The 24,905-nt window shown below is 49.7% G+C and overlaps 8 protein-coding genes across 8 annotated transcripts in view; 3 read left to right on the plus strand and 5 right to left on the minus strand.

Annotated features, from left to right (window-relative positions):
* Positions 1-2,685: 2,685 nt before the first annotated feature.
* On the plus strand, positions 2,686-9,789 carry PFICI_06068 (uncharacterized protein; the record flags this gene model as incomplete). The annotated part of the gene is made up of 6 exons (XM_007834649.1): positions 2,686-3,010; positions 3,070-3,454; positions 3,526-3,704; positions 3,764-4,113; positions 4,182-8,870; positions 8,938-9,789. 6 exons carry the CDS (start codon positions 2,686-2,688, stop codon positions 9,787-9,789), a joined length of 6,780 nt encoding a protein of 2,259 aa, XP_007832840.1.
* A 235-nt stretch (positions 9,790-10,024) lies between these two features.
* On the minus strand, positions 10,025-11,383 carry PFICI_06069 (uncharacterized protein; the record flags this gene model as incomplete). The annotated part of the gene is made up of 1 exon (XM_007834650.1): positions 10,025-11,383. One exon carries the CDS (start codon positions 11,381-11,383, stop codon positions 10,025-10,027), a length of 1,359 nt encoding a protein of 452 aa, XP_007832841.1.
* Positions 11,384-11,647: 264 nt separating this feature from the next.
* Positions 11,648-12,588, minus strand: PFICI_06070 (uncharacterized protein; the record flags this gene model as incomplete). Its single annotated transcript, XM_007834651.1, has 4 exons — positions 11,648-11,719; positions 11,776-11,896; positions 11,962-12,493; positions 12,546-12,588. The coding sequence occupies 4 exons, from the start codon at positions 12,586-12,588 to the stop codon at positions 11,648-11,650; spliced, it is 768 nt and encodes a 255-aa protein (XP_007832842.1).
* A 550-nt stretch (positions 12,589-13,138) lies between these two features.
* On the plus strand, positions 13,139-13,928 carry PFICI_06071 (uncharacterized protein; the record flags this gene model as incomplete). The annotated part of the gene is made up of 2 exons (XM_007834652.1): positions 13,139-13,525; positions 13,587-13,928. The coding sequence occupies 2 exons, from the start codon at positions 13,139-13,141 to the stop codon at positions 13,926-13,928; spliced, it is 729 nt and encodes a 242-aa protein (XP_007832843.1).
* A 700-nt stretch (positions 13,929-14,628) lies between these two features.
* PFICI_06072 (ISWI chromatin-remodeling complex ATPase ISW2) lies at positions 14,629-18,145 on the minus strand (the record flags this gene model as incomplete). Its single annotated transcript, XM_007834653.1, has 3 exons — positions 14,629-14,748; positions 14,804-17,932; positions 18,059-18,145. 3 exons carry the CDS (start codon positions 18,143-18,145, stop codon positions 14,629-14,631), a joined length of 3,336 nt encoding a protein of 1,111 aa, XP_007832844.1.
* Positions 18,146-20,442: 2,297 nt separating this feature from the next.
* Positions 20,443-21,267, plus strand: PFICI_06073 (uncharacterized protein; the record flags this gene model as incomplete). Its single annotated transcript, XM_007834654.1, has 1 exon — positions 20,443-21,267. One exon carries the CDS (start codon positions 20,443-20,445, stop codon positions 21,265-21,267), a length of 825 nt encoding a protein of 274 aa, XP_007832845.1.
* Positions 21,268-21,970: 703 nt separating this feature from the next.
* PFICI_06074 (uncharacterized protein) lies at positions 21,971-22,813 on the minus strand (the record flags this gene model as incomplete). Its single annotated transcript, XM_007834655.1, has 1 exon — positions 21,971-22,813. One exon carries the CDS (start codon positions 22,811-22,813, stop codon positions 21,971-21,973), a length of 843 nt encoding a protein of 280 aa, XP_007832846.1.
* A 1,733-nt stretch (positions 22,814-24,546) lies between these two features.
* Positions 24,547-24,905, minus strand: part of PFICI_06075 (uncharacterized protein) — a gene marked incomplete at both ends in the record, with an annotated part of 2,978 nt that continues 2,619 nt past the window's right edge. The window contains one exon of the mRNA XM_007834656.1: positions 24,547-24,882. Within this exon, the coding sequence (XP_007832847.1) occupies positions 24,547-24,882 (336 nt within the window). The remainder of the gene's footprint in view (positions 24,883-24,905) is intronic.

A 24,905-nucleotide genomic window follows, 5' to 3' on the forward strand; every position in this document is an offset into this window, starting at 1 on the left:
TCCGACATTGATTTGCAAAGATAGTAGTCAAACCTGGTGGGGTACCCAGCATGTTCTTTTATGCATACTCCTGTAATTTGAAGCAGATTATTCACCAAGGAAAGGCTCGACTTGGATAAGATCTGTAATGATAAATTCACTTTGTCGCGAGTGTGGTTGTGATGTTCCAATGCACTACTACCCACTCACTGTACAAATGTACAGTACAAGCCTAACCTTACTTTATAGCACTCTGTACATAGGCCTGGCTAGGCGGTCTAGGCCCTAGGGGACTCTATACTACAGTAGTATACCTACTAGCCAAGAAGGATTCTATCAACAGTTTGTTCCGTGCACGACACCAGAATTGTTCCTTGTAGTGGGGCAATCGTTGGCCCTATGTACTGTGGGAAGATGATTGAGTGTTATCTGAAAAGCATCGACCATACTGCGGAGCCATGGACGCTCACCGTGACGATCATATACACTGTCAAGGGAGATAATGTCCCATAAGGCTGTTACCTGGTCACAGTTAAGTGGAGAACAGTCCAATATCATTAGTGTACCACACTCGTTTAATGGCAACAATTCTTTATGGCGATGAGAGTGGGGTAAGATATAGCCAGCCGCCGTTTCCAGAAGCCACACGTTCGAATTTAGCATACGTTTACGTATAAGGTTTTTTTATACGTGAATCTAATAGGACCGAAGACGCTATATAATCATACACAAAACGGTACCATTATCCCGGTGCAGCAGCACGAATCACTCAGGTTAGAGGGTTGGCAGTGGGCGCATGGCTGTGGGGGGAAACTCTGGGGTGGTGGATTGGTGGTAATAGGTTGAGGTAGTGGAGGAAATACCAGTGCAGCAAGCCTTCGGATCGTTTCGGGCTGGGTGGTGATGATGGCCGAGTGTTACCTGGTCACAGTTAAGTGGAGAACAGTCCAACATCATTAGTGTACCACACTCGTTTAATGGCAATAATTCTTTAAGGCCTTCAAACGTTATCAGGGATCTTCTTTATAGGGGACTGGCAGCGGCATTTACCGAGACTAGTAGTGATTTGAGGTGGTACTTTTGCGCGACTTGCGAGGATATAGTGGGCTGTCTATGACCTGGAACCATTTACTAAACGCTCCCCACAGCACTACAAAATCATAGTACTTACTACCTGACAAAGTGGTACGGAGATGCCAGATACAGATTCCAGACTTGAGCAGACTGGACATAATCGTCTAATAGAGAAGGGTCATTGTGTGAGATCATTTCCTTGTAGAGCAAGAGGGAAAATCGAGAAATAAGCACCATGTGTGCACTTGGTTAGTATCGGATCTTTTACCTCTTCCAACTTCAACCATTTCATCACTTTCATTCAAGCTCGGGTCCGATGTTTGGCGTCCTCAAGTGCCGAGCACCAAAAGCTAGAGACGGTGGATTTAGCGGTTGAAGTGGACCTGACCCGAGATATGGAACTGATTAACGGACCTAGACCTGTGACACTAGCTGCTCCGAGCAGTTGGAACCAATCAGGTTACCTACCAATTTCGCCGTCAATCCACTCCTCGATACAGGACAAGGAAGAGTACAAATATGTATGTATACATAACCTTTGCAAGCAGCCCACTGGAAGCTCACCACGAATGCCGAACCCACTTGACTCAGGACATGGTCTCTTCGAAGTGTGGGGGAGCGGAATCATCATCAGCAGGGAGACACTGAGGGATCGTGAGCCTTACCGTCCCTAACTCGCATTGGAATAGACAACTGGAGCAGCCCGTCTGCAGTACTTTTACAGCTTACCGCCGTTATTCAACGGTGTGGCAGCATTATGTACAAGCATGATATTGACAGTTCTGGCAGTACGGAATGCACAGAAACTAGCAACTCTACGCATTTCTTGAGGTTCTTGTGATATTCCTTACAACGAAGGGAATCAAACGTATATTGCTGATGTCATCGAAAACAACCTTATTGTTACTTTCAGGGGCCTGGACATGATGAACTTTTCATCTATGTTTAGTTCTATATACAGTCTTCTTAGGGCCTTGGTGCCGTCATTAATTGATTATAACCTTTACCCAAGACCTATTGGACAGGGAAGACTCTATCGTGGGTGCTGCCAATGCAAGCACGGAATTTCCGGAAAAGAAATAATCATGTATTGGGACTTGTATCCTCTTGATGATGCTGTAGATAACCCCTGATATGAAGATTAGCGTACGTACGACTATAATGATCCTCAATGCGGAGCACAATCCGGCAAGCAAATGCGAAAACGAGTATTATCACTATACGATTACGAACTGCCTCACCCCATATCCCAACATTATCCAGGAAATTGAAATATTTGAAAAGTACGAAAAGTACTATACATGTAGCTAAGATATCTCCTGCGGAGGAGCTCACTCCTGCCGTAGCCAGGATGAGAAGAGGGAAAGACAAACTTTATCACCGCCGTACGATTACGAACCGCCTCACCGTAATTCTGGATCTGGAAAGATGCTGGTACACATGACAAGCAAATACGATACTTGTGACCACTGCAACATTGGAGGGGAAATCATTTCATGGTGGCATCTGCTGCCAGTAGAATTTTGAAGCAATATCTCGATCTCTGATATATCTGGACAGCGTCTCTCTCTCTTTTGCGTTGATTATGATGAGCCAAACCACACTCTTTTGCCTTACACACAAGATTACAACATGACGTCCTCACCGAGCAACCCAGCCACTATCAATGGCCAGGCCAGAGAGCAGCCACAACTCATGCCTATCGCCATCATTGGCATGTCATGTCGCCTCTCTGGAGATGTGTCCACCCTGGATGATTTTTGGCAAATGGTGTCACGCATGCGCTGTGGCTGGTCCGAGATCCCACCGGAGCGCTTCAGCAAAGATGCGTATCATCACCCAAACCCAGCAAAGAAAGGCGCCTTTAACACGACTGGAGGATATTTCCTTAATCAGGACCCCGCGCTCTTTGACGCGCCCTTTTTCAACATTACACAGGCTGAAGCCGAGTCCATGGGTTCGTCGTCCCCTGCGTCCCGGCTTTCGTCCCTTTGTTTGTCTGACATGAGCCTTTAGATCCCCAGCAGAGACTTCTGCTCGAGTGTGCCTACGAAGCCATCGAGAATGCGGGAGTGCCAAAGGAGCAGATAGTCGGCCAACGAGTCGGCGTCTTTGTCGGAGGCGCTGCCTCTGACTATCGACTTGGAACGCTGCGCGACCTCGAGCAAACGCCAATGTTTGACGCCACGGGTAACCACCAGTCCGTCATGTCGGGACGTATCTCGCACTACTTTGACCTGCGCGGTCCCAGTTTCACTGTCGATACGGCGTGCTCGTCATCCTTGTATGCGTTGCATCAGGCCGTGCAGAGCATTCGCAGTGGCGAGTCTGAACAAGCTATTGTCGCAGCTTGTCACTTGAATCTGCAACCTGGAGACTGGGTATCAATGTCCTTGTCACGGTCAGTAATGTCTTGTGTGTGTTTTTAGAAAAAAGTAAACGAGAGTTGACCACTGACGTTGCATCTTGCAGGCTATTCTCCGATGAAGGCAAGACTTATGCTTTCGACAACCGTGCCAAGTCAGGTTTTGCTCGGGGCGAAGGTGCCGGTGCCCTGATCTTGAAGCCACTCGATCAGGCCTTGAAGGATAATGATGCGATCCGATCCGTGATTGTCAATACGGGAGCTAACCAAGATGGAAGGACTGTTGGTGTGTATTACCAAGGCCAACTGCAATACATGGGAAGTAAACTCTGACAAGTCTAATAGGCATCACCTCTCCGTCGGGCGCGGCCCAAGAGCAGTTGATGCGTGAGGTATATGACCGGGCAGGTATTAAGCCCGAAGACGCCGGCTTCGTCGAGGCGCACGGTACAGGAACCAAGGTTGGAGACCCCATCGAAGCCACGGCAATCCACAACGTGTTTGGTCAAGGAAGGACATCAAGACAGCCGCTTTATCTTGGCTCGGTGAAGAGCAACTTTGGGCATCTGGAGAATGCCAGTGGAGTAATTTCTGTCATCAAGGCGGCGATGATGCTGCAAAAGGGGTTTATTCTGCCCAACACAAATTTTGCTTGCCCGAATGAGAATATTCCCCTCGTGCAGTGGAACATAAAGGTCAGTAATGTTTTGATAGTTGTTGAAAAAAGAAAAGAAGAAGAGAAAGCTAATGGTTGAGGAAATAGGTCCCAGTTGCGCAACGTCCATGGCCATCAAATAAAAAGTACATTAGTGTCAACAACTTTGGCTTTGGAGGCTCGAATGCACACTGTATTCTTGCAGCACCTCCGATTGTTGAAAAACCCCGACAGGATGTCGACAGTCAAAAGGCCGAAGCACAACAGCACCAGCGTGTCTTTGTTCTTTCATCCAGTGACGAGGCTTCCGCCAAGAAGACCATGGAGCAGCTCACCATATTCTTGGAGCAACATCCCGAGGTCTTCCAAAAGGGGCTGATGCGTAACCTGGCGTACACTCTTTGCCAAAGGCGTTCGCATCCCCCATGGAAAGTCGCTGTAACGGCAAAGTCGGCATCTGAGCTGGCCGAGGCGCTGGCATCCTCAGACACCAAGCCGGCCCGGACGTCACAGGTCCCCAAGATCGCCTTTGTTTACACTGGCCAAGGCGCACAGTGGCATGCCATGGGCCGTGAGCTGCTTGGACGCTATCACATCTTTAGCAATGTCATCCAAGAAGCGGATGATTGCCTGAAGCGACTCGGTGCAGACTTTTCCTTGCTTGAAGAGCTCTCGAGAGACAAGGAAACTTCCCTTGTGGGTCGAGCGCACATCAGTCAGCCTATTTGCTCAGCAGTTCAACTCGGTCTCACAGAACTTCTCAAGTCTTGGGGGGTTACGCCACTTGCCGTGACTGGACATTCCAGCGGAGAAATAGGTGCAGCCTACGCTGCGGGTGCCCTATCATTGGATTCGGCCATGGCCATTGCATACTTTCGCGGCCAGGCAGTGGTCAAGATGAAGCAGACTTATCCAGATCTCAAAGGCTCCATGATGGCAGTAGGTGCTGGGCCCGATGAACTGCGACCACTAGTGGAGCAACTTCGCAGCGGTGAAGCCGTGGTGGCCTGCGAGAACTCTCCGAGCTCAGTGACCATCTCGGGCGACGAGGCAGCTATTGATGAGCTGGCCATCGAGATGGAGAAGCGGCAACTTTTCAACAGGAAGCTCAGGGTTGATGTTGCCTATCACTCGCCACACATGAAGCTCGTCGCCGACGACTATAAGCGGTTCATTGAGGACATTGTACCACAAACCGGCAGTCCTGTACAGTTCTATTCGTCGTTGCACGGCCACAAAATTGAGCTCTCAACCCTGGACGCATCGTACTGGGTCGACAACCTGACCCGCCCAGTGCGCTTCTCTACCTCTCTCACGGAACTTTGTCTAAACAGCGCGCCAGATGTGATTGTAGAGATTGGACCACACGCAGCATTGGAGGGACCAGTCAAGCAGACACTGAAGCAACTTGGTCAACAAGTCAAGAAGACTACTTATTTGTCTGCCTTGGTCAGAAACAAGAATGCCATTACTACAGTATTGGAGCTTGCGGCTAAACTGTACTCAAAGGGTCAAGCCTTGCAATTTACACAAATCAATTTGGAAGAGGAGGAAGGAGATCGGCCACAACTCGTCTCGGACCTCATTCCTTATCCCTGGTCTCGCCAACGGTACTGGTCCGAGAGTCGCCTGTCTTTGCAGCATCGCCAAAAGCCTTTTCCTCGTCATGATTTACTGGGAAGCATGGCTGACTTTTCCAACGATTTGGCCCCCACATGGCGAAACGTCCTCAGGACGGACGACATTCCGTGGCTCAAAGATCACAAGATGCAGTCCCTAGTGACGTTCCCCTTTGCCGGCTTTGTCTCGATGGCTGTCGAGGCTGCTGCTCAGCGAGCAAAGTTGCGTGGCGTCGAGTTCGAGAGGTTTAGCCTGCGCGAGATTCAGGTCAAGAAGCCATTGCTCATGGAGGACGAGTCTGCTTACGAAGTCGTCCTGTCCATGTCCCCATTTCCTGAAGGCACGAGGTCTTATTCTGATGACTGGGACGAGTTCCGCATCTGGTCTTGGGAGCAGGGCAAAGGATGGATGGAACACTGTCGCGGATCGATCGCTGCGAACAAGGGCGGTAAAGCAAACTTGATCAGTTCAGCTCATACCGGCATCGCGTCTCGTAGATTTCAGGTCGCAGACGAAGCGTGCCATGAACACGTCGACGTCTCTGCTTTCTATGACGAACTTACAGCACAAGGTGCCATCTACGGTCCCACATTCCGCAAGCTCGGATCCATCCGCGCCGGCAGTGGTTACTCTGTCGCCAAGTTTGACGTGGCAGATACAACGGCGACCATGCCACTGGAACATCAGACGCCCTACCATGTTCATCCCACATTGTTGGACCAGGTCTTTCAGCTGTCCTTTCCGATATTGGGCGCCGGTCGTTGCGGAATGACCACTCTATACATGCCCTCGGCGATCCAGGAGCTTCACATTACGACAGATACACCTGCGGCTGTCGGGACGGAGATATACGCAATTGCACAAGGCGCTCCAGACCTCGAGGCGCCCAGGGCTGTCGACTTTGTCGTCGACGCTCTTCTCCGCCCGGACGACGATCAAGCCATAATCAGCCTCGTCGGCTTGCAAATGACGCCCGTCAAGAGCGAGAGCGCCATCAGCGACAAGGCTTGCAAACTTTGCTTCAAGATGCAATGGGATCCCGTGGATGAGACTGAGGGCGATTCAAGTCCTTCAACAAGTCCCACGTCATTCGAAGGTAGCGAGGGCGGCTTTGACTCTACTGGCAGGTCGTCTCTCGTGGCGAGCATGGATGAGCAGAGTCTAAACGTGACTAGTCAGGTTCTCAAATCCTGTCCTCAACCACTGCTCGTCTGCAACGATTCCAAAGATACTCTTGAGAGAAGCAAAGATGATGCCAACAAGGCCGAGCAAGCGATTAACTCGCTATGGGCGAGCAAGTCTACCAGAATCGTTTCTTGCCAGGCCGAGTGCAACTTTGCTACCCTTTTGAGCGAGACCTTTTGCAGCAAAACTGGTCAAGATGCTCTGATCTGTTCACTTGATACCTTGACTGACATGGAGAACACCCATATCATCATGTGTGAGCTTGAAAAACCCATACTCTCGGACCTCAACCAAGAGTCTTTTGCAAGAATCCAAAAGCTTCTCGTGTCCTGTGCCGGGGTGCTCTGGATCACAATGGGCGCCTATCTGAACGCGACCAACCCGACTGGAAACATGGCCGTTGGGCTAACGAGAACGATACGGTCAGAGACGGCTGCCAAGATCGCCACGCTTGACTTGGACCCAGAGTCGGAGCTGCCCATTTATGCTCAGGCCGAGCTCGTTTTGGAGACCTTTGACAGGGTTTTCCATGACGATACCGTTGCCGATATGGAATATGCCGAACAGGACGGACGGCTGGTGGTACCGCGCATCATGGAAGATGTCGAGATGAACGACTTTGTTCATCGTGAACTGCACAGCTCCTCCCCGTACCTACAGAGCTTTACGCACGAGACGCGGCGTCTGAAAATGACCATGGGTACTACGGGAGCTCTTGACACGCTGTTTTTCCAAGACGAGGAGGTCTACTCGCTTGGCAAACACGAAATTGAAATCCGCGTCGAGGCCACGGGCATGAACTTTAAAGACGTGGTCATTGCCATGGGACAACTTCCAAGCCCATACATTGGCATCGAGTGTGCAGGTACCGTATCCAGGATCGGCAGCGCAGTCGAGCGTCTGGCCGTAGGAGATAGAGTCTGTGCCATGTCCGAAGGGGCGTACAGCACGTTTGCGCGATGCCCGGCTACCAGCGCCGCCAAGATTCCGGCAGACATGTCCTTTGCCGCGGCATCTTCGATTCCCGTGGTCTATTGCACTGCCTATTATGGTCTCGTCGAGCTTGGGAGACTTTGCCCGGGCGAGCGCGTTCTCATCCATGCGGCGGCGGGCGGTGTTGGACAGGCGGCAATGCAGCTGGCCCGAATGCTGGGCGCCGAGATTTACGCCACCGTTGGTAGTCCGGAGAAGAAGAAGTTCATCATGGACAATTATGGGATTCCATCCGACCACATCTTCTCCAGTCGCGATACTGCTTTTGGGGCGGCCATTCGTGAGGCCACAAGGGGCGCTGGCATCGACGTGGTCCTTAACTCGCTGGCAGGGGACTTTCTGCGCGAGACGTGGGACTGTATTGCGCACTTTGGGCGGTTCATCGAGATTGGTAAACGAGACATCACGTCCAACACTAGATTGGAGATGTCCAAGTTTAAATACAACGCCACTTTTAGCTCTGTGGACTTGACAGTCTTGGCCAAGGAGCGGCCCCAGCAAATGGGCGAAATCTTCACAAAGGTCATGGATCTCTTTGACAGCGGTGTGGTTCATCCAATCTTCCCCGTCACCGTGTTTGGTATCTCTGAAGTTGAAAAGGCGTTCCGTCTGCTGCAGAGTGGCAAGACGACTGGAAAGCTTGTAGTTGTCCCCCGTCCTGGTGATCAAGTCAAGGCAACGCATCTGAAGAACAGCTCTACCAGCCTCTTCCGAGGCAGTGCTACTTATGTGATCATTGGTGGCACTGGTGGATTGGGCCGATCCATGACTAGGTGGATGGTTGGAAAGGGAGCTAGAAACATTGTACTTCTTTCCCGGACCGGCGCCGTTCAAAGCCATGTGGCCAGCCTTGTAGAAGAGATGGAGCAATTATCTGCAAAAATTGCTGTCAAGGCGTGCGATGTCGCATGTATGGACAGCGTAACGGAGGTTGTCAGCTCTTGTACCCAGGAATTGCCTCCTGTCGCCGGTGTCATCCATGCGGGCATGGTGCTAAGAGTAGGTTTTCATAATTTCTCACTTTTTAATCACTCGTGTTGAGTAGTTCCTGACTAATTTGTTATAGGATGTTCTCTTCGAAAAAATGACCTTTGAGGACTATCAAACCGTCATACGCTCCAAAGTCGCTGGCGCATGGAATATGCACAACGCTCTAGCAGGGAAGTCTCTTGACTTCTTTATTGTCATTTCTTCAGCCGCCGGTATTGTCGGTAATCGCGGGCAGGCGGCCTACGCCGCAGCGAACACTTTTCTCGATGCCTTTGTCCGGTACCGAACGCGCCTCGGTCTGGCCGCTACGGCGCTCGACCTAACGGCCGTGGAAGACGTCGGGTACCTGGCCGACAATGCAGAACGCAAGGATGACGTGCTGAGAAACCTTGGAGGTCAGAGTATGAATGAAGCCGAAGTGCTGGCGCTTGTCATGGCCGCAGTCCAGGGCCGCATGCGTGGTTCGTGTGGCAACCACTGCATGACCGGCCTCGATCTCGGGGAGGACAGCACCGCCCAAAGTCTCCCTTACTTTGCTGCAGATGCCAAGTTTGAGCATCTTCGCCAGGACTTGCCATTCGCGCAGGCATCAGCCGATTCTGCAGCTCAGGTGCCCATTGGCGTTGCCCTCTCCCGCGCTCAATCCCACGAAGACGCCCTCCACATTGTGGGCGCAGGACTTGCCAGCAAACTTGCCACTATCCTCATGGTGCCGGCAGAGGACTTGGATCCAGAGACACCCATCACAAAATATGGTCTTGACAGTCTTAATGCCATTGAGCTTAGAAATTGGATTACCAAGTCACTGGAGGCTAACTTGCAAGTCTTGGAACTTCTAACAGGTGGATCGTTGACGAATCTATCATCTATTATTATTAAGAAACGGGTGGCTACAAAGGATGGGGTCATCGGGTCTGGTCACAAATAGATAGTTGTAGTATATTTGGTAGATAGTAGGTAGGTAGGTTGGTATTCAGCCAGTCGCCTGGGCTACGGTGTAGGCATGCACTGTGTCATACATCTTGTCAGACGACGAATGAACACATCCCAGTCACAATATGTGCACGGTGGCCAAGGCAGCTGTTGCGTATTGTGGATTTGCATAGGTATGATTAGAGGTTATAACGCGCTCCTATAATGCACTCTGATATTTTATCTGTAATTTATAAAGTCCTGATCCAAGTATCAAGTTTGCCATGATTTACGGAAGCCGACAGTAAATCAAATGAGAATGTCTCTACTTCATCCGCCTTTGCCATGATTGTGAGCTGATCAATTTGATTCAAGGATACAAATAATGGCCCCTTATTTCGCAGCAGCACCGTCCAGTCAGCCGACGAGACTGCATCCCAGAGCCCCTTTCTTGCCGTGAACTTTGGAGCTCCATTGCATTCCACCCATCCGTCCCGCAGTGTCAAGTAGACACCATGCATAAAGTTGACGAGTAGCCGAATGCGCCGGACACTCTCGCTTAGTATCCATTCATTCCAAGCAATTTCCTCGCTGTCGTCATGGCCATCATCTTGAATAGAACCGCTGCCAATGATGCTTTGGGCCGTCATCAGCTCTGCATCAAACTGGGCTTGTTGCCAAAGCTGCTCAGACCATGCATCCAAGGTCGGAATTTGTTTCTCGGCTAATGCTCGTTGGCGTATATCTCCATCAAATAAACGGATGAATTGATAAATGAAAAGAGTTTGAACGCGAACAAGATGACTCCAAACATCGCCAGTAGATGCCGTGCTCGTTATATTATCCATCAGGGACTGTTGTAGAATATAGTTTTGCGCTCGATCCCCCACCATTGTGAGAGTTATCTCCTCGTTTTCTTTCGTCTTGGAATGGTATGCTGTCAATGCCATCCACGCATCTTGAAGTGATGACGGTAGTCCGATGTGCAAGTACAAATGTTTGTGAATGAATATGTTATGGCCGAATTCAATCCAATATCGGAGTGAACCACGAATTGACTCGACCCATTGTTTCAAGGCCAAGGCATTGACAGCGGAAGAAGGCAAGCTTAGGTTGGAGCTGGTGGCGGGAATATGGTGATTCATCGACCATGCATCTGGGCCACAAAACCAGGACCGAACATCGAGGTTGCTCATAGGTGCCGGGTTTGCGACTGGCAGCACAGGAATCGGCGACAACAGCTCCAAGGAGTGGTGGGCCATGTCTGAGTCGTCGCACCCAGTGAAGGAGCCAACGACTGCTGGTTCAGCTTGGCAACGCTCAACTGTTGCACCCTCGCCTATGGGCACTGGCAATTGTGGACCGGCGGTATCGTTACTTGCGCCTCGAAGCTGCCGAGGCGATTTGACTTTACGCTCGTACCGCCGCGTTGTTGGGTATTGGCAATGGGCCCTTTTTCGGATGCACCGGCGACACGTAGGAATCTGTTTATCACATTTCCGTTTCGCCTTGGTGCACTGCTGGCATGCTTTACGATGTTGTAAGTCTATAGTACTATTCGAAGGCATGATAATGGCAACTTGAAGAGTTGTAGAAACAAAAGCTGGCATTGGGGCCTTGGAAGACGGCTGGCTCCGCTAGGGCCGACGTCGTAGTGTGCCAAGGTGCATATTTGTAAGCAAAACAGGAACAACTAAAATGTATATTCACTGCCTTTCCTCATTCGGATTATCATGATCTAGATTGCTCCATAATTGGCCTATCTGTCGATTCTGCGCAGAGACCACAAAACTATTTGTCTAAGAGCATGCTTGCATTCCATCTGTTGGAACATGGCCTTGAACGACATCCGACTTGGAAATCCCGTAGTAGAATCACCATGGCAACTCTGCACCATCGTAATTCAGGAAATGACCGCTAGTATTTTCCTTCGTGGCACCTTCAATCTGTGTCATGTTAGATTGGGTTGCTAAATATCATGTATGACGGACGGGGCACCAACCACTGTTTTCAAACCTGCTACACTTTCTTCAGTGGATATGCACTTCAAGGAAGCACCGATCTCTGGCTGCATCTTTGTTATGGCATCCACACCCGTGATTCCCATGTCCGTGTCAACCAATCTGAGGCAAACAAAATTGATTAGCTGTGTTCAACGTCATTGGTGCTGACGCGTAGCAAGACATACCCAGGATGCACCGACCAAGTGGTCACCTCTGGAACTTCCACGGCAAACCACCGAGCAAAATGAGTGACCATGAGCTTGGATGCGTTGTACGGTGCTGTAGGTAGCATTGTGTTGAGTGAATTATTAGATCCTGCAAGGCTAGATATGATGCAGAACTTGGGTGATTGAGATTCCAGAAGCATGGGCAGGCAAGTCTTGAATAGATTCAGAGGACCAAAAGTATTAACATCGATGAACCTTTGGATCACTGACACAGGCGTCTCAACAAGTCGACCAGTGACTTCGCCGATGCCTGCGTTGGAAACCACCACATCAATGTTTTTGATACCATGGCGTGTCTTGAGGGTATCAATTGCTTCAGAAATGGATGCGCTTGATTGCATGTCCATCTTTACAATGATCAGACTGCTGCCTGTCGCCTTTGGCAGTAGGACGAGTGACTGAGAAGTCTTGTGATTCGGATCACGCACTGCCGCAATCACAACAGTCTCTGGCTCGGATATATAGGCTGCAACAAGGCCTTTTCCAATGCCTGCAAAACGTAAGTCTCTGATTGAGAAAGATCTTGAAGTGAAGAGACCTACCTCTGTTGGCGCCTGTTACCAGATAGATCTTTTGAGAAGACATTGCAAGTGAAGGAAATCTTATTTTCTTGTTCTTGGTTCTCTGTTGGTGAAGATTTGACAGAAACTGCTTCTTTGCTCCCCTTATATATACTCTACATTTTGTTTCAAGCACGCTTGATCGACTATATCGTAAAGTCTATCAAGCCTGGTACCTCTTCTCCGTCAAATGTCTCCACAAAATGCTCTCGCAATACATGCAACTGTCGCTAGCTTTTAGAATACTACTTACAAATCACAAGCTAGTCCGTAGAAATCTCCGCAAACTTAAAATCTTCCGCAGACTTGGAGTCTTCCGCAGGCATATAATGTTCCGCATCGCGATCCAAATTGTCCGCACTCTGACGATCGGCCATGTGTAGATCAGCTAGAGCACAGGAACACAATGTTTTCCACGTATGATCAGACTTTTGGAATAGAATTTGTCAGCAAATCGTAGCATAAGGAAAGACTCTAAAGCCTTTGAATTTGTTTAAAGCTGAAGCTCCCTAATTTGTTTTACGTGCCTGAGTAAACAGTGTAAGCTCAATATTGTCCTTAGACTGTCCTTCAATATGCCAGATCAGCAGAAATATCTGAACAAACTGAATGGGGATCACGTCCTCATCATTGGTGGCTCCTCAGGAATTGGGCATGCGATAGCCGAAGCTTGCCTTAAACATGGCTGCATTGTCACTATTTCGGCATCCTCGGCATTGAGCGCCAAGAATGCCCACAAACGCCTTAAAGAATCGTATCCGTCTGCGGCAAACAGAATCACCTCCCTTGCGTGCAATCTTGGCAGCACTTCCGACATTGAAGCGAATATTGCCAAGCTATTCCAGCATGTGTCCAAGTCGGGGCTTCTTGACCACATCATTTTCACCGCAGGCGACCAGCTTGCTCAGATGCCCATCCACGACGTTACTTTGTCCCGTATTCAACATGCTGGTTTTGGTGAGGTTTACGGCACCGCTCTTGGTGGCGAAACACGCGGTTTCTCATATGCAACCTGGACCAAAGTCTTCCATTACTCTTACAAGTGGCGTCGGATCGTACAAGATGGGCCCGGAGGGCGCTGTGGCAGGAGCATACGCCGCGGGTCTTCACGGAATGGCCAGAGCGTTGGCTGTTGACTTGCAACCAGTCAGAGTAAACGTCGTGGCTCCAGGTCCCACGGATACGCCGCTTTGGAGGATGCCAGAGCAGCAGAAAACGGCACTTATCGAGATGCTTAGGACGAAACTTGCAACTGGGGAGATTGGAAGCACCGAAAATGTTGCAGAAACGTATTTGGGGGTTCTCAAGGACTGGAACTGCACTGGTGCTGTATTAAACACGAACGGAGGATACTTGTTGTTGTAAAGCATATTTGTAATGTTGCAGCTACCGGCAGAGGATTTGAATGTAGACAGTCGCAGAATACGGTACCTAGTATGAGGCCAATAAGTCATGCATCAAAGCCATGATATTCTCACGACTGATGCTCGTGTCTCGTAGTATCATTTTACCAAATTCGCCAGCATGCGTATAAATATTGAGCCCGCGTCAAAAACTTATAGATTCCATTACCTATGCGCGTAGCGAAAATGTCAGGTCATAATTATTGTTCATTCGTAAGTGGAGCTGACCACCATACATACATGCTTACAATGGCCTTCTACTGGAGCCATTCTATGCAAGCTTGCAGCACTATAGCTGAGTTTTACTGCCTGAGAAAGACCAACCGCACCTAAAGCATTTGCTCCTCATATTCTGCTTTTACTGTGCCTGTTCACAACCCCTCTCCTGCGACTGATGAACCCCAGACACTAGCCTCCTAGGCCGACACAGCTCTTCTGAGACTTTCGTCCTTGTTGCAATTCAACGCCGTTTGGTTACCTCTATGATTTGATCAAAGCATGAAAAGCAATGTAATATTCCATCAACCAAGTAGACATACGCTCATGTTTACAACACAATGCACATCTCGAGTTGGGGTTCAAATCCACCAAAAAGCTCCACCCGCGAGTCGTTTTTGAGCTTTGACAGACCAGATTTCAACCCACATTCATACTCTTGTAATTTATTTCTTTTTGCCCTTGGCCTTTGCCTTGGCAGCAGGAGCAGAATTCGACGAAGCTACACTAGAGGCGCGAGATGATGCGTTGGTCTTGCTGCCCTTAACAGTGTCAAGAGCTTTGTTCTGTGTACAGATTAGCACATAATAATGATTTTCCAAATTGGCATCAAGAGCATACTTTTGCAGCCTTCGACTTCTTCTTCGATGGCTGATTTGAGAGAACACTATCTTCATCTTCCTCATCGTCCTCCACCTCGCGCTTGCTCTTTCCATTGACGCCATTCTTCATGGGATGAACATCCTCAAACTCCTTCACAATCGTAGTGAGAAGGGTGGTGCATCGTCGGGACAGCTCGACAGGTGTGCGTGATAAGAAGAACCAATCAAAGCGGAAGAGCGGACTGTCGTGAATCTCGTCGCGCATACGTTCGTATAGGTTTTCAGTGTCAAGCCCAAACTTGTCCAAGAGGACGAGCAAGAATCGGTCTTCCTCCTCATTGTACACCTTCTTGTTCGTGGTACTGACAGAATAGTTGATCTTCATCTGTTGAAGAGGTACGCGGTATTGCTGCATCTTCTTGCGCAGCATCTTTCGTTGATGCTCCGTCTTGCTTCGGCGCTCTTCACCAGCTTCAATGACCGACAGAGACTTTTGGTGCTCCGCAATTTCAGTGTAGCGCTGCCAAAAGACCTTGGCGTAAGCCTTTATCTCTGCAGGTGTCTTGCTATCCACCTCATCGGCAATCTTCTCCCAGTTATTCTTGCCATATTTGGCGGAGCCATTGATGAATTGTTGGTAGTCACGGCGATTCCAGTCGCTAAAACCCTGAAGGGAAAGCTTGGCCTTTTCTTCCTGTTCCTCTTCGTTCAAAGGAGTAGCTTCGTCAATCTCCTTCTGCTCCTCTTCGCGCTGTCGTTCCCGTTCCTCGAGGTCGTCATCATCGCCATCGCCCAGAGGGACCTTGTAACCAATTTCCTTGCGGTAGTAGGCAGTCTCACGGTCTTGGAGTTCCCTAAGTCTGGCAGGATAGAATTGGTAATCGTTGACGGGGACTTGCTTTGGCGCTCGTGGAGCCTTTGGCTTCTGCTCTGCCTTGCTACTGGTTCCGTAGATAGCTTCTCTGTAGAACTTGTCAACTGAATAGGACTGTTCCTTGCGTTCACGCTTGGCAGGGTTGATCCAAGACAAGACCTCGCCCTTCTTCTTGGTTCCAAAGTTTTCGCCGTTCCACTCGTAGGCTGACTCTGAGGTGAACTTTTGAAGATCGTCTAGGCCAAGCTTCTCGTACTTGGTGTTTAGTTCTTTGGTGCGGTTCTCTCCCTTGGCCAGGATTGCATCAATGTCATCGTCGTCCAGTTGGCTTCCCTTTGCAGCCAACCCCGTGGCACCCTTTGTTTGGAACAAATTCTGAGCACCGTGCTGGATCATTCCCAGAAGCTCGTCCTTGCCGGCGGGTCCCTTAGCTGCCGGGTGAGCACGACCTTGTTGAATGACTAGCTGATCGAGTCGAAGCTTCTGTGCGGCTCGCTCAAGAACCTTTTCCTCGATGGCATTCTCAGTGACAAATCTGTAAACCACAACTTGTTTAGTCTGACCAATACGATGCGCACGGTCCATGGCTTGCAAATCGGCTTGGGGATTCCAGTCGCTGTCGTAAAGGATGACGATATCGGCAGAGGTCAGATTGATGCCCAAACCTCCGGCTCTGGTTGTGAGCAAAAAGACGAACTTTTCGGAACCGGGCTTGTTGTATTCGTCAATGGCAGCAATACGATCCTCGTGAGCTGTTCCACCATCAATTCGGCAGTACTTGAACTCTCTGAAAACACAATAGTCTTCGAGAATGTCCAAAAGACGACTCATCTGGGAGAAGATCAACACGCGGCTGCCCTGCTTCTGCAATCGAGCCAACAGCTTGTCCATGATTGCCATCTTGCCAGAGTTGAAGACGAGATGCTCATCGGTGGTGTATGGTGGACCAGGCTCGGCACCTTCGAACAAGTACGGGTGGTTACAGCACTTGCGAAGCTGCATGACAATGTTGAGCAGGCGGGTCTTGGACTCCCGCTTGCCGCCGGCGCCGTTGACAGCATCAATATCCTTCTCCAGGATCTTCTTGTACCACATGACCTGCATGTCTGACATACCAAGATAGAGATTGACCTCCTTCTTGGGCAACAAGCTCTTCTCCACATCCGCCTTGACACGACGGAGCAAGAATGGCCGAAGCACACGGTGCAGCTGTTGAACCACGGTGTCCTGGTCCTGATCTTGACCGGAGAACCACTGGTCAAAAGCATCGGCGTCACCAAAGACGTCGGGGAGTAAAAAGTTGAGCAGTGCCCAAAGCTCGTGCAGGTTGTTCTGAAGGGGTGTTCCAGTGATGAGCAGTCGGTTTCGAGAGTTGAACATTCTGATAACCTGCGAGAGGGAGGACTCTTCGTTCTTGATACGGTGGGCTTCATCAATGATGATGTACTCCCAAGCAAACTTCTTCAAGTGTGACTTTTCGCGCAAAATCATTTCGTAACTCGTAATGCAAACATCGAACTTTTCGTCAACCAGGCGCTCGTTGATGAGAGCGTGTCGCTCATCCTTGGCACCCTGCAACACAAGCACGTTGACCTCGGGTGTCCATTTCTCAAACTCTCGCTTCCAGTTGTCCAGGGTCGATTTGGGGACTGCGACAAGATGCGGGCCCTTGATATCCATGATATGACGGAGGTATCCCAAAAATGAAATGGTCTGCAGCGTCTTTCCTAGACCCATTTCATCTGCAAGAATACCCGAGATACCGTTCTCGTGTAGCGAAATCATCCAGTTCAAACCAGCAACTTGGTAGTCGCGCATAGTTCCATGGATGAAAGAAGGAGACTCCCGGAAGACGGTTTCAGCGGAACCACCGTGTCGTTCGTCTTTCAAGAGTTCAGCATCTTCCTCGGCCTCTGTGCGGCGGACGCGGCCCGTAGCAGCACCGCCTTGTCGGCTACCCTTCTTCTTTGACTTTTCAGCCTCATCATTTTGACGGTCGATCTCGGCCATGATTTCGCGGATTCTCGGGTTCGGATTTGTCTCGATAAAGTGTCGGAAGAGATCGGTGAGCCCAAGGAGATATCGGAATCTTCGGATACTGTCGTCCTCTTTTGATTCACCAAGAGCATCGTGCTTCTTGCCGAATATGCTCCTACGCAGCAGATTTGCCTCTGATCGCTTCCTTCGTCCATCGACTGGTTCTCCAGCGACACTGCTGGCTGTGGTATTTGGGTTTGTATCGCTGTCGCTGTAATCCGGTGTCTCGTCAACCTGCTGTACAGAAGTCAGTACAATGCTCCAAACCCAGTGTGGCATACTGAAGCGATAATTGAGCTGTCCAAGCCAAGACGCAAAGCAAGTAGAGCTGTTGCTAGGTCAAGCTACCGACTATAAACTTACCATTTCGTCACCTTGCGTGACGGGCTCTGGAACATCCGACATTGAAGTGTCCACGTCGACGGCACTGGGCCGTGATCTGGGGGCCATGATGTGCGTGTGTGAAGTGTGTGTGGACTAGGGTGCAAGTGTTGGAGCGAATTGAAAGTCCAAACAAAATTGTGTCCCTGTCGCTGGCCGAGACGTAACGCGACTCGAGACGCGACTTTGTATAAGTGATTGGCGTACGCGCAAGAAACCTCCCAGTTGATCCCTGATGATGGATTTGATGATATTTTCGGTTTCCAGTATCACGCCAGAGTAGAATGTTGCGGTGTTGCTGGCGCAAAATTACTTACGCGTCAGGCAAAGTGATGTAAGGTCGAAAAGAAAAGCGTGGTGCAAGTGGGAGTGGATCGCAGACGATAAAGCTGCAGGTCCCGCGGGAGTTCTTCGTACTAGACGCGATTATCCACGACGCGAATCTTTAATTGGACCATCGGGCCGGACTAAAGTTGTGCCATGCATTTTTATTGCCCCATGCGTCGATTTGGTATGAAACTCTATGAATTCCATAGAACCTCGACCTACCTACTACCTAGAGCTTTTCAACCACATGTGTTTGGTCTTTTTCAATTGGACAAATCTGGAACAGCAGCCCGGATGGATGCACACATCCCCGATTCTGTTTTGAATTCTTACACGCCGGTTATTTTCCCAAAATTCGTGTACAACTGTGCCCTGGTCATTTTTTATTATACTAAATCCCGGCATTTATAGTCGTCTCCTAATATGATCACTAGGCGGGCAGTGATACAAACTTGTAGTGTGCTTTTGCTGAACATGTGGCTGACATGGTTACATCCAGTAAATGAGTTTGTCTTTATATCATTTTGAAAATTGGTTCGTTGAAAGTTGCAAGCTGAAATTGGCAATATTCTCTGTAGTAGATAGGGCTGACACGGACAGTCTGAGCTTGAGCTTATAAGCCGATAGGCGGATGAAGCTATATTAGCATGCGACCCGAGCCTCCATCAATCGCTACCTCCATTCATAGTAGCATAGAAAGCAGAATGAGCACTATTGAACAAAACATAAAACGTACTGCAAAATGATCCCAGAAACCTCTTTGCCATGGTAGACTTGTATTAATTTCCTCGATGCCGTACCATATAAAATACTATTACGTCACAGGCAGTAGTTAGTTCCTGGCAACCATTCAATTTTTGCACAATTGAATTAAGTCGCTGTTTGCTACCCCTGAGCTCGCCATGAGCACCAGCAACCCCAGGGCGATGCAGTCATGATGCATTGCAACAATTGGGAGTGGAGTGAGTAGAGTTGGCTGGCATGAATTATAGAGTGCAAGCGGCACCAGGGGGACCTCGCGCAAGGGGTAATAACTCTGACTCCCAAGTGGGTTCAGAATGTTACTGCGGACTTCAATTGACAGAACGTATCATTGATTTCCAAAATGCCAAGGGAGCACATCGGGACTTCATGAGTTGTCCATGGTGTTTTAGCAATTTCCATAACAATAAAAAAAAGGTTCAAGGTGGAAGCGGCACAGAAGTTGAAGTTCCAAACATGCGGCAAGTCGCGGCGAGACACTAAGCCACAACGGCTCTAGTACTTAATCAGTCATGTGGCTTTGAACTCCGGTTGGCTTCTGGCTAGCGCCAACATAACTGCCTGGCTTGCTGCTTGCTGGGACGGACCAGAACGGCGAGAACGGGTCAATCTGCAGTCCAGTGGATGTTAATGATGAGGGCATCTGGCGCACGGCCCAAGAGGAGCCCTTGGAGCCTTCTTCCCCCTCCAAAACCCATGCCGACCCGGAGATCAGAGTCAGAGAGCAGGGGACCCAGCGGACTGACTCCAAAACGTTTAGGCCAACACAACGCTGGAGGAATCACAAGCTGACGCTTCGGTTCCGTAATTACCTATCTTCATTGTTCGACCTCAGCTGACGTGGAGCTGCTTCCCAAGGGAATAGCATTCTCGCAATTCCCTCTCTTCGGTTCATAACCACTTAATTTTACAAACATAATTTCTCCCTCTCACTGGCTGACAAGTTGCTACAGCACCATCTCCTTCGATTCGATTCCTCAGTGACGGGCTTCTAACCAAGGCAGGTCAAATCGGGTGTCTCCATCCAAGCGATTTTATCGGAGGCCCACCTTTTGCAGCAGTCAGAATCCACCCCCACCGAGGAAGAAGCAGAGAGCAAACCTCACCCGGGCGAAGCACCAAGACACCCAACCCATTGCAACTCAACAACATCCAACCATTCTCCCTGGGGACACAGGAACATTCGAACCTGAAAGCATCGCCGCAGTCTTACTGGGACTATCGAGCAACACAAACAACCATTTTTACGCCAACCACCGAGCTCCAGATCCCCCACCATGGACGGCATCAGAGGCGGCTCCCCGACAAAGAATTCGGGCGGCAACGAGTCACCCGAACAGCTGCTTGACGTTTTCCGTGCTGCTGCTCTGTCGGTGACAAAGCTTTACAAGACCTCGGCCGCTGCGCAAACAAAGGCTCGCAATGACGGGTACCAAGACTGTCTAGAGGACCTCCTTATCTTCCTGGACAAGCGAAACATAGGCGTTGGCGACGGCGAGGGCTGGCAGATTCGCCGATGGGCCACTGAGAGATTCGACCGCGAAGGCATCTCACAGTCGATCGAGAGCGAGGATGAGGTGGACAAGAACGAGCCAGCCTCGTCGCCAGAACTGCACAGAGACAGCCACACACCACTCCCATCAACACAACATGACGCCGAGATACGGAGAGACTCTGCACCTCCCGCAGCAGCTCCCGTCCCAACATTTACGCTAGCACCTGTTCCATCCCAGCCAGCAGACGTCACTTCAGCGCCGGCGCCGCTAGAATCCATCACCGTACCGACACAGGACAACTTTACCTTCCAGTCATCAGTAGCCTACCCCCAAGATACCGACCTGAGCATGGCAAACCTTGACTTGTCAGATTCTAGAACCAACAATACCAACAACTCTTCTCTTCACCACGGTTCGGCCCGCCTCTCGCGGGCACGGAACAACAAAAACGGCCTGCAGAGATCTAGAAACGTAGGTGCCATAGGAAAAGGTGCTGGTTCGAAACGGAAACTCAACATTGCCGAAATCTTTGACGTTGGAAGCATAGGAGGAAAGGACATATTTGGTGGTGGCAACGGTGGGGGGAAACGAAGCCGGCACAATTAACAGCCTGAGCTTCGAAATATATGAAGGATCTGATCTTTTCGGTTTCTCTTGTCAGTCTGACGGAGTAAGCCTGGCACCAGGATCTTGGATTCAGTAGACGGCGTAATCTGTGCTGTCACGGACTTTTTTCTCCAGGGAGGGTTTGCATTGCAAGGTGTGTTACGGAACAGATGGGCAGCATTGTGTGGAGTTTTTGTCAAAGACGCGACCAATTTGGTACGCAGCAAATAGCGGCGGAGGCATCATTGGCGGTGTCACATTATAGCATGACCTGAGAGACCATGGTTTTCAATTCTCTCTCCAGATCACTGTGTGGCTTTCTGTTCGAGAGTCCGCAGAGTACATCCACTCTGCGATCTGTACATAGGATCTTTATAATAACGAACCTTTTCTCCTGCAGGAGCTGTAACCTAAAACGATAGGAAATGAGCGTGTACCATTGAGAGTCTAACGAGCAGCATCAACTACTGATCTCTTGATTGGTTATGAGATGTCAAAATTCAAATAGTCTTGTGATCTTTTTTGTATTATCAGAATCGTACGTGTAGTTCTAGTTGAGCGCAAATGGTATCCATTAAATGCGACTTTTTCAGTGATTTCCGTTTATCTATCAGGTCTTTTCTAAATCCAAACACGCTTGAGCGACTTTCTAGAGCTTCCCATGTACAACCGAATAGCCTGCAAGTCTTATTTTTGCTTTCCATTATGGGAGGACGTAGCTGACCCTGCTATTACCCTTGGACCGCCCAATCTTCTTGACATTGGTCTTGCCGCACAGCTTGGTCGAGTCGACGTGGGTGCCGCCGCAAGGGTAGACCTCGGCACCGACAATATTGACGACACGGAACTTTTCATCGTCGGTCATGCCCATGGCGGCGCGGTCGGGGATAAGGCGCTCGAGACCGTGGGAGCGGAAATCCTCCTCGTCCCACCACTCAATCTCGACGGGCATGTCGCGCTCGACGTACTCATCGACGCGCTTCTGGATGGCGTCTTTCCACTTGCCCTCAATGGTGCCCATGAACTCGCACGCTGCCGAGTCGGGAAAGTGGCTGGCCTTGGTCTCGTCGAATCCGGCCACCTCCTTCTCGAGCAGGTGCCGCACGGCTGAACCCAGGACGTGGCCTGCCGTGTGGTACCGCGAGTACAGAAGCCGCTTCTCAACATTGATGCGCTGCTCGACGGCATCGCCCGCCTGAAAAATGGACAGCGGATCCGCCGCGGCGAAGCGGCCAAAATGCAGCACGGCGCCTGGTGATGAAGGCGAGGCGCTGGTTCGCACCATCTGGACGTCGAAAGAAGGACCCCTGGCGCCCTCTGTAGCCTCAATGGACCCCACGTCTGAAGGCTGACCGCCGCCCTGGGGGTGGAAGATAGTCGAGTCCGTCACGACCACATGGTGATTACTGCCATCTTCACCATTAGGCAGCTTGAATAGAGCTCTGTCGACCTCGTCGATGGATGCCAGCGTCTTGACTGCCGTTACGGCGACTTGCAGCTTGTGAAGGTGCGCATTGCGGTGAAAAGCAAGGGCGGTGCGCTGCATGGTTTCGCGGATAGCAGTAGACTCTTGTTTTCAATGAACGAGTGGCTGAAGAATTACTTGAAGAGACCAGAGTGAAAGAAATGAAAGTTATAAACCGACAGTTGTGCTTGGAAAGGAGGGAGCAGCAAGTTGCTTGAGTATACGCGTGGGACTAAGTTCTATTAGAAATCGCTCCAGGGACCAGGGTGTCGTTAGTGTCATGTTAAGGGCGCGTTGTCTACAACCTAGTGGGTATAGTACGACCATCTGTCGTACAAGCACCCGAATCTAAGTCTGCATACTTATCAAATGAACTTGCGCAACCGCGACGTCTACAAGTCTCGAATTAATCATATTAAAGGATGTATAGAAAAATGGGTACTGTGGTCGGAGAATTCAATATCCTTCCAAAGCTGCATGATCACCAGCCAAGCTACTACCTTCTGCTTTCATGCGAGGATGGGTTTGTAAGTTGTAGGATCAATAGATCGAGGTGATTTACAAAGAAGACTACATGAAAGACGGCTACAAAGCAACCTAAAGACCAAGTTGGTAAGGGAAAGGGTGCCTACTATGGGACTACAGCATAAGCTCAGGTTTGTGCAATTTAATCAAGCAATGAAGGATTGAAACGGGAGTAGTCAAGAAGTCTATGCAGCGATGAGCCTCGCTTGCCACGAGTCAAACAGTATTATCGAATTCGTATGGTCACAGCAAGACGAAGTGACCATGTAGTTCTCTGTTGCAATAAATCGCAGGTGCCTGAATCCATCTTGGGAAGTTATCATATTCTAGCAGTATCTATCTAGTCCCATGCTCTCAACACCAGCGCTGTGCTTGATCAGCAGCTGAGCATGCCTTTTCCGTCCAACGCACAGCGTAGAGCAATGGAGTGCTGCCGCTTTCATCTATATTTGAGAACTCGAAATAATGTTCGATCAATAGCTTCATGACTCAACTGAGTCAATGGCACCCTCATCGCTCATTTCATTCTTGGCAGCAAGTATAGTGTAGTAGTGTTCGACCCTTTTTGTGGTGAAAGGCAACGGCAGTACGTAGCGGGTTTCGGAAACGGTATGAACCCCTCATACGAAGCGGAAGAGTGACTGCAAGGCACTGGCTGCTTAGAAGGTGTGGGAGATAAAAAGTGTCGACAATCGAGCCGATGAGTAAGGATGAGGTCAGTCTTTGGCCTTGAGTAATATTGATTGACCTTGATTGCCAGATGATCAATTGAGTTGCCCTGTGATTGGAAATTGCTAATTGTATTAGTGTACAGGGGCGCATTATATCGAATGACACCGGCAGCTAAGATGCCCTTGACATAAATCATGTCAACGCGAATTGCGCATCCACAGGCTGATATCGGATCGAAAATAAAGGTTACAATAGATCCCCCAGCGTATATGGCTCTCAGACCGAATATACGACTTGCTTTCCGAGATGCATAGTACCTCGGCGCGATTGTAGGTAGGCTCAAGCTCCCGCGATATTTTGACCGCTGGATAAAGAGGCTGCATCAAGCTACCAAGGGCCATGAACATCAACTGCCACTCCCAGACATGATGCATGTATCAAAAGGGAGTGAGCTCAATGTGACCAGCGGGATACGTTATTCATCATCCAAATGCAAGTATCATATATTGCAAATCAAAGGACTCCTGATGGTAGTCTATCGTTCCAATGTACTCGGCAATTATCTCAGCAGTGCACTGGCACGTTCGCAATATTGCCACCGCGTTCGTTCAGTAATTTCACTCTTCGATGTTATTTATCTCATTGGCATAATCAAGTGGAGTCCTTCCCTTTTGGTCTGTAATCCACGCATCGGCGCCGTGCTGAACTAGTAACGTGACTAGTTCCCAAATTATATCGCTATAGTATCTCGCGTTGCTACACGCGTAGTGGATTGGCGTTCTTCCTTCGATATCGGTAGTCGAAACGTCGGCGCCGTGTTTAATCAGTAGCCCGACGTTTTCTAGCCAGGTAGAATCAAATGATGAATTTATAGCAATATAATGAAGGGGGGTCCTGCCCTTATTATCGGTGGCCGATACATCAGCACCACGTTCAATAAGTGACATTGCCACCTTGGAAGAGTATTTGTTTTTGC

Source organism: Pestalotiopsis fici (assembly GCF_000516985.1).
Source record: "Pestalotiopsis fici W106-1 unplaced genomic scaffold PFICI_Scf_4, whole genome shotgun sequence".
NCBI classification, from domain to species: Eukaryota; Fungi; Ascomycota; class Sordariomycetes; order Amphisphaeriales; family Sporocadaceae; genus Pestalotiopsis; species Pestalotiopsis fici.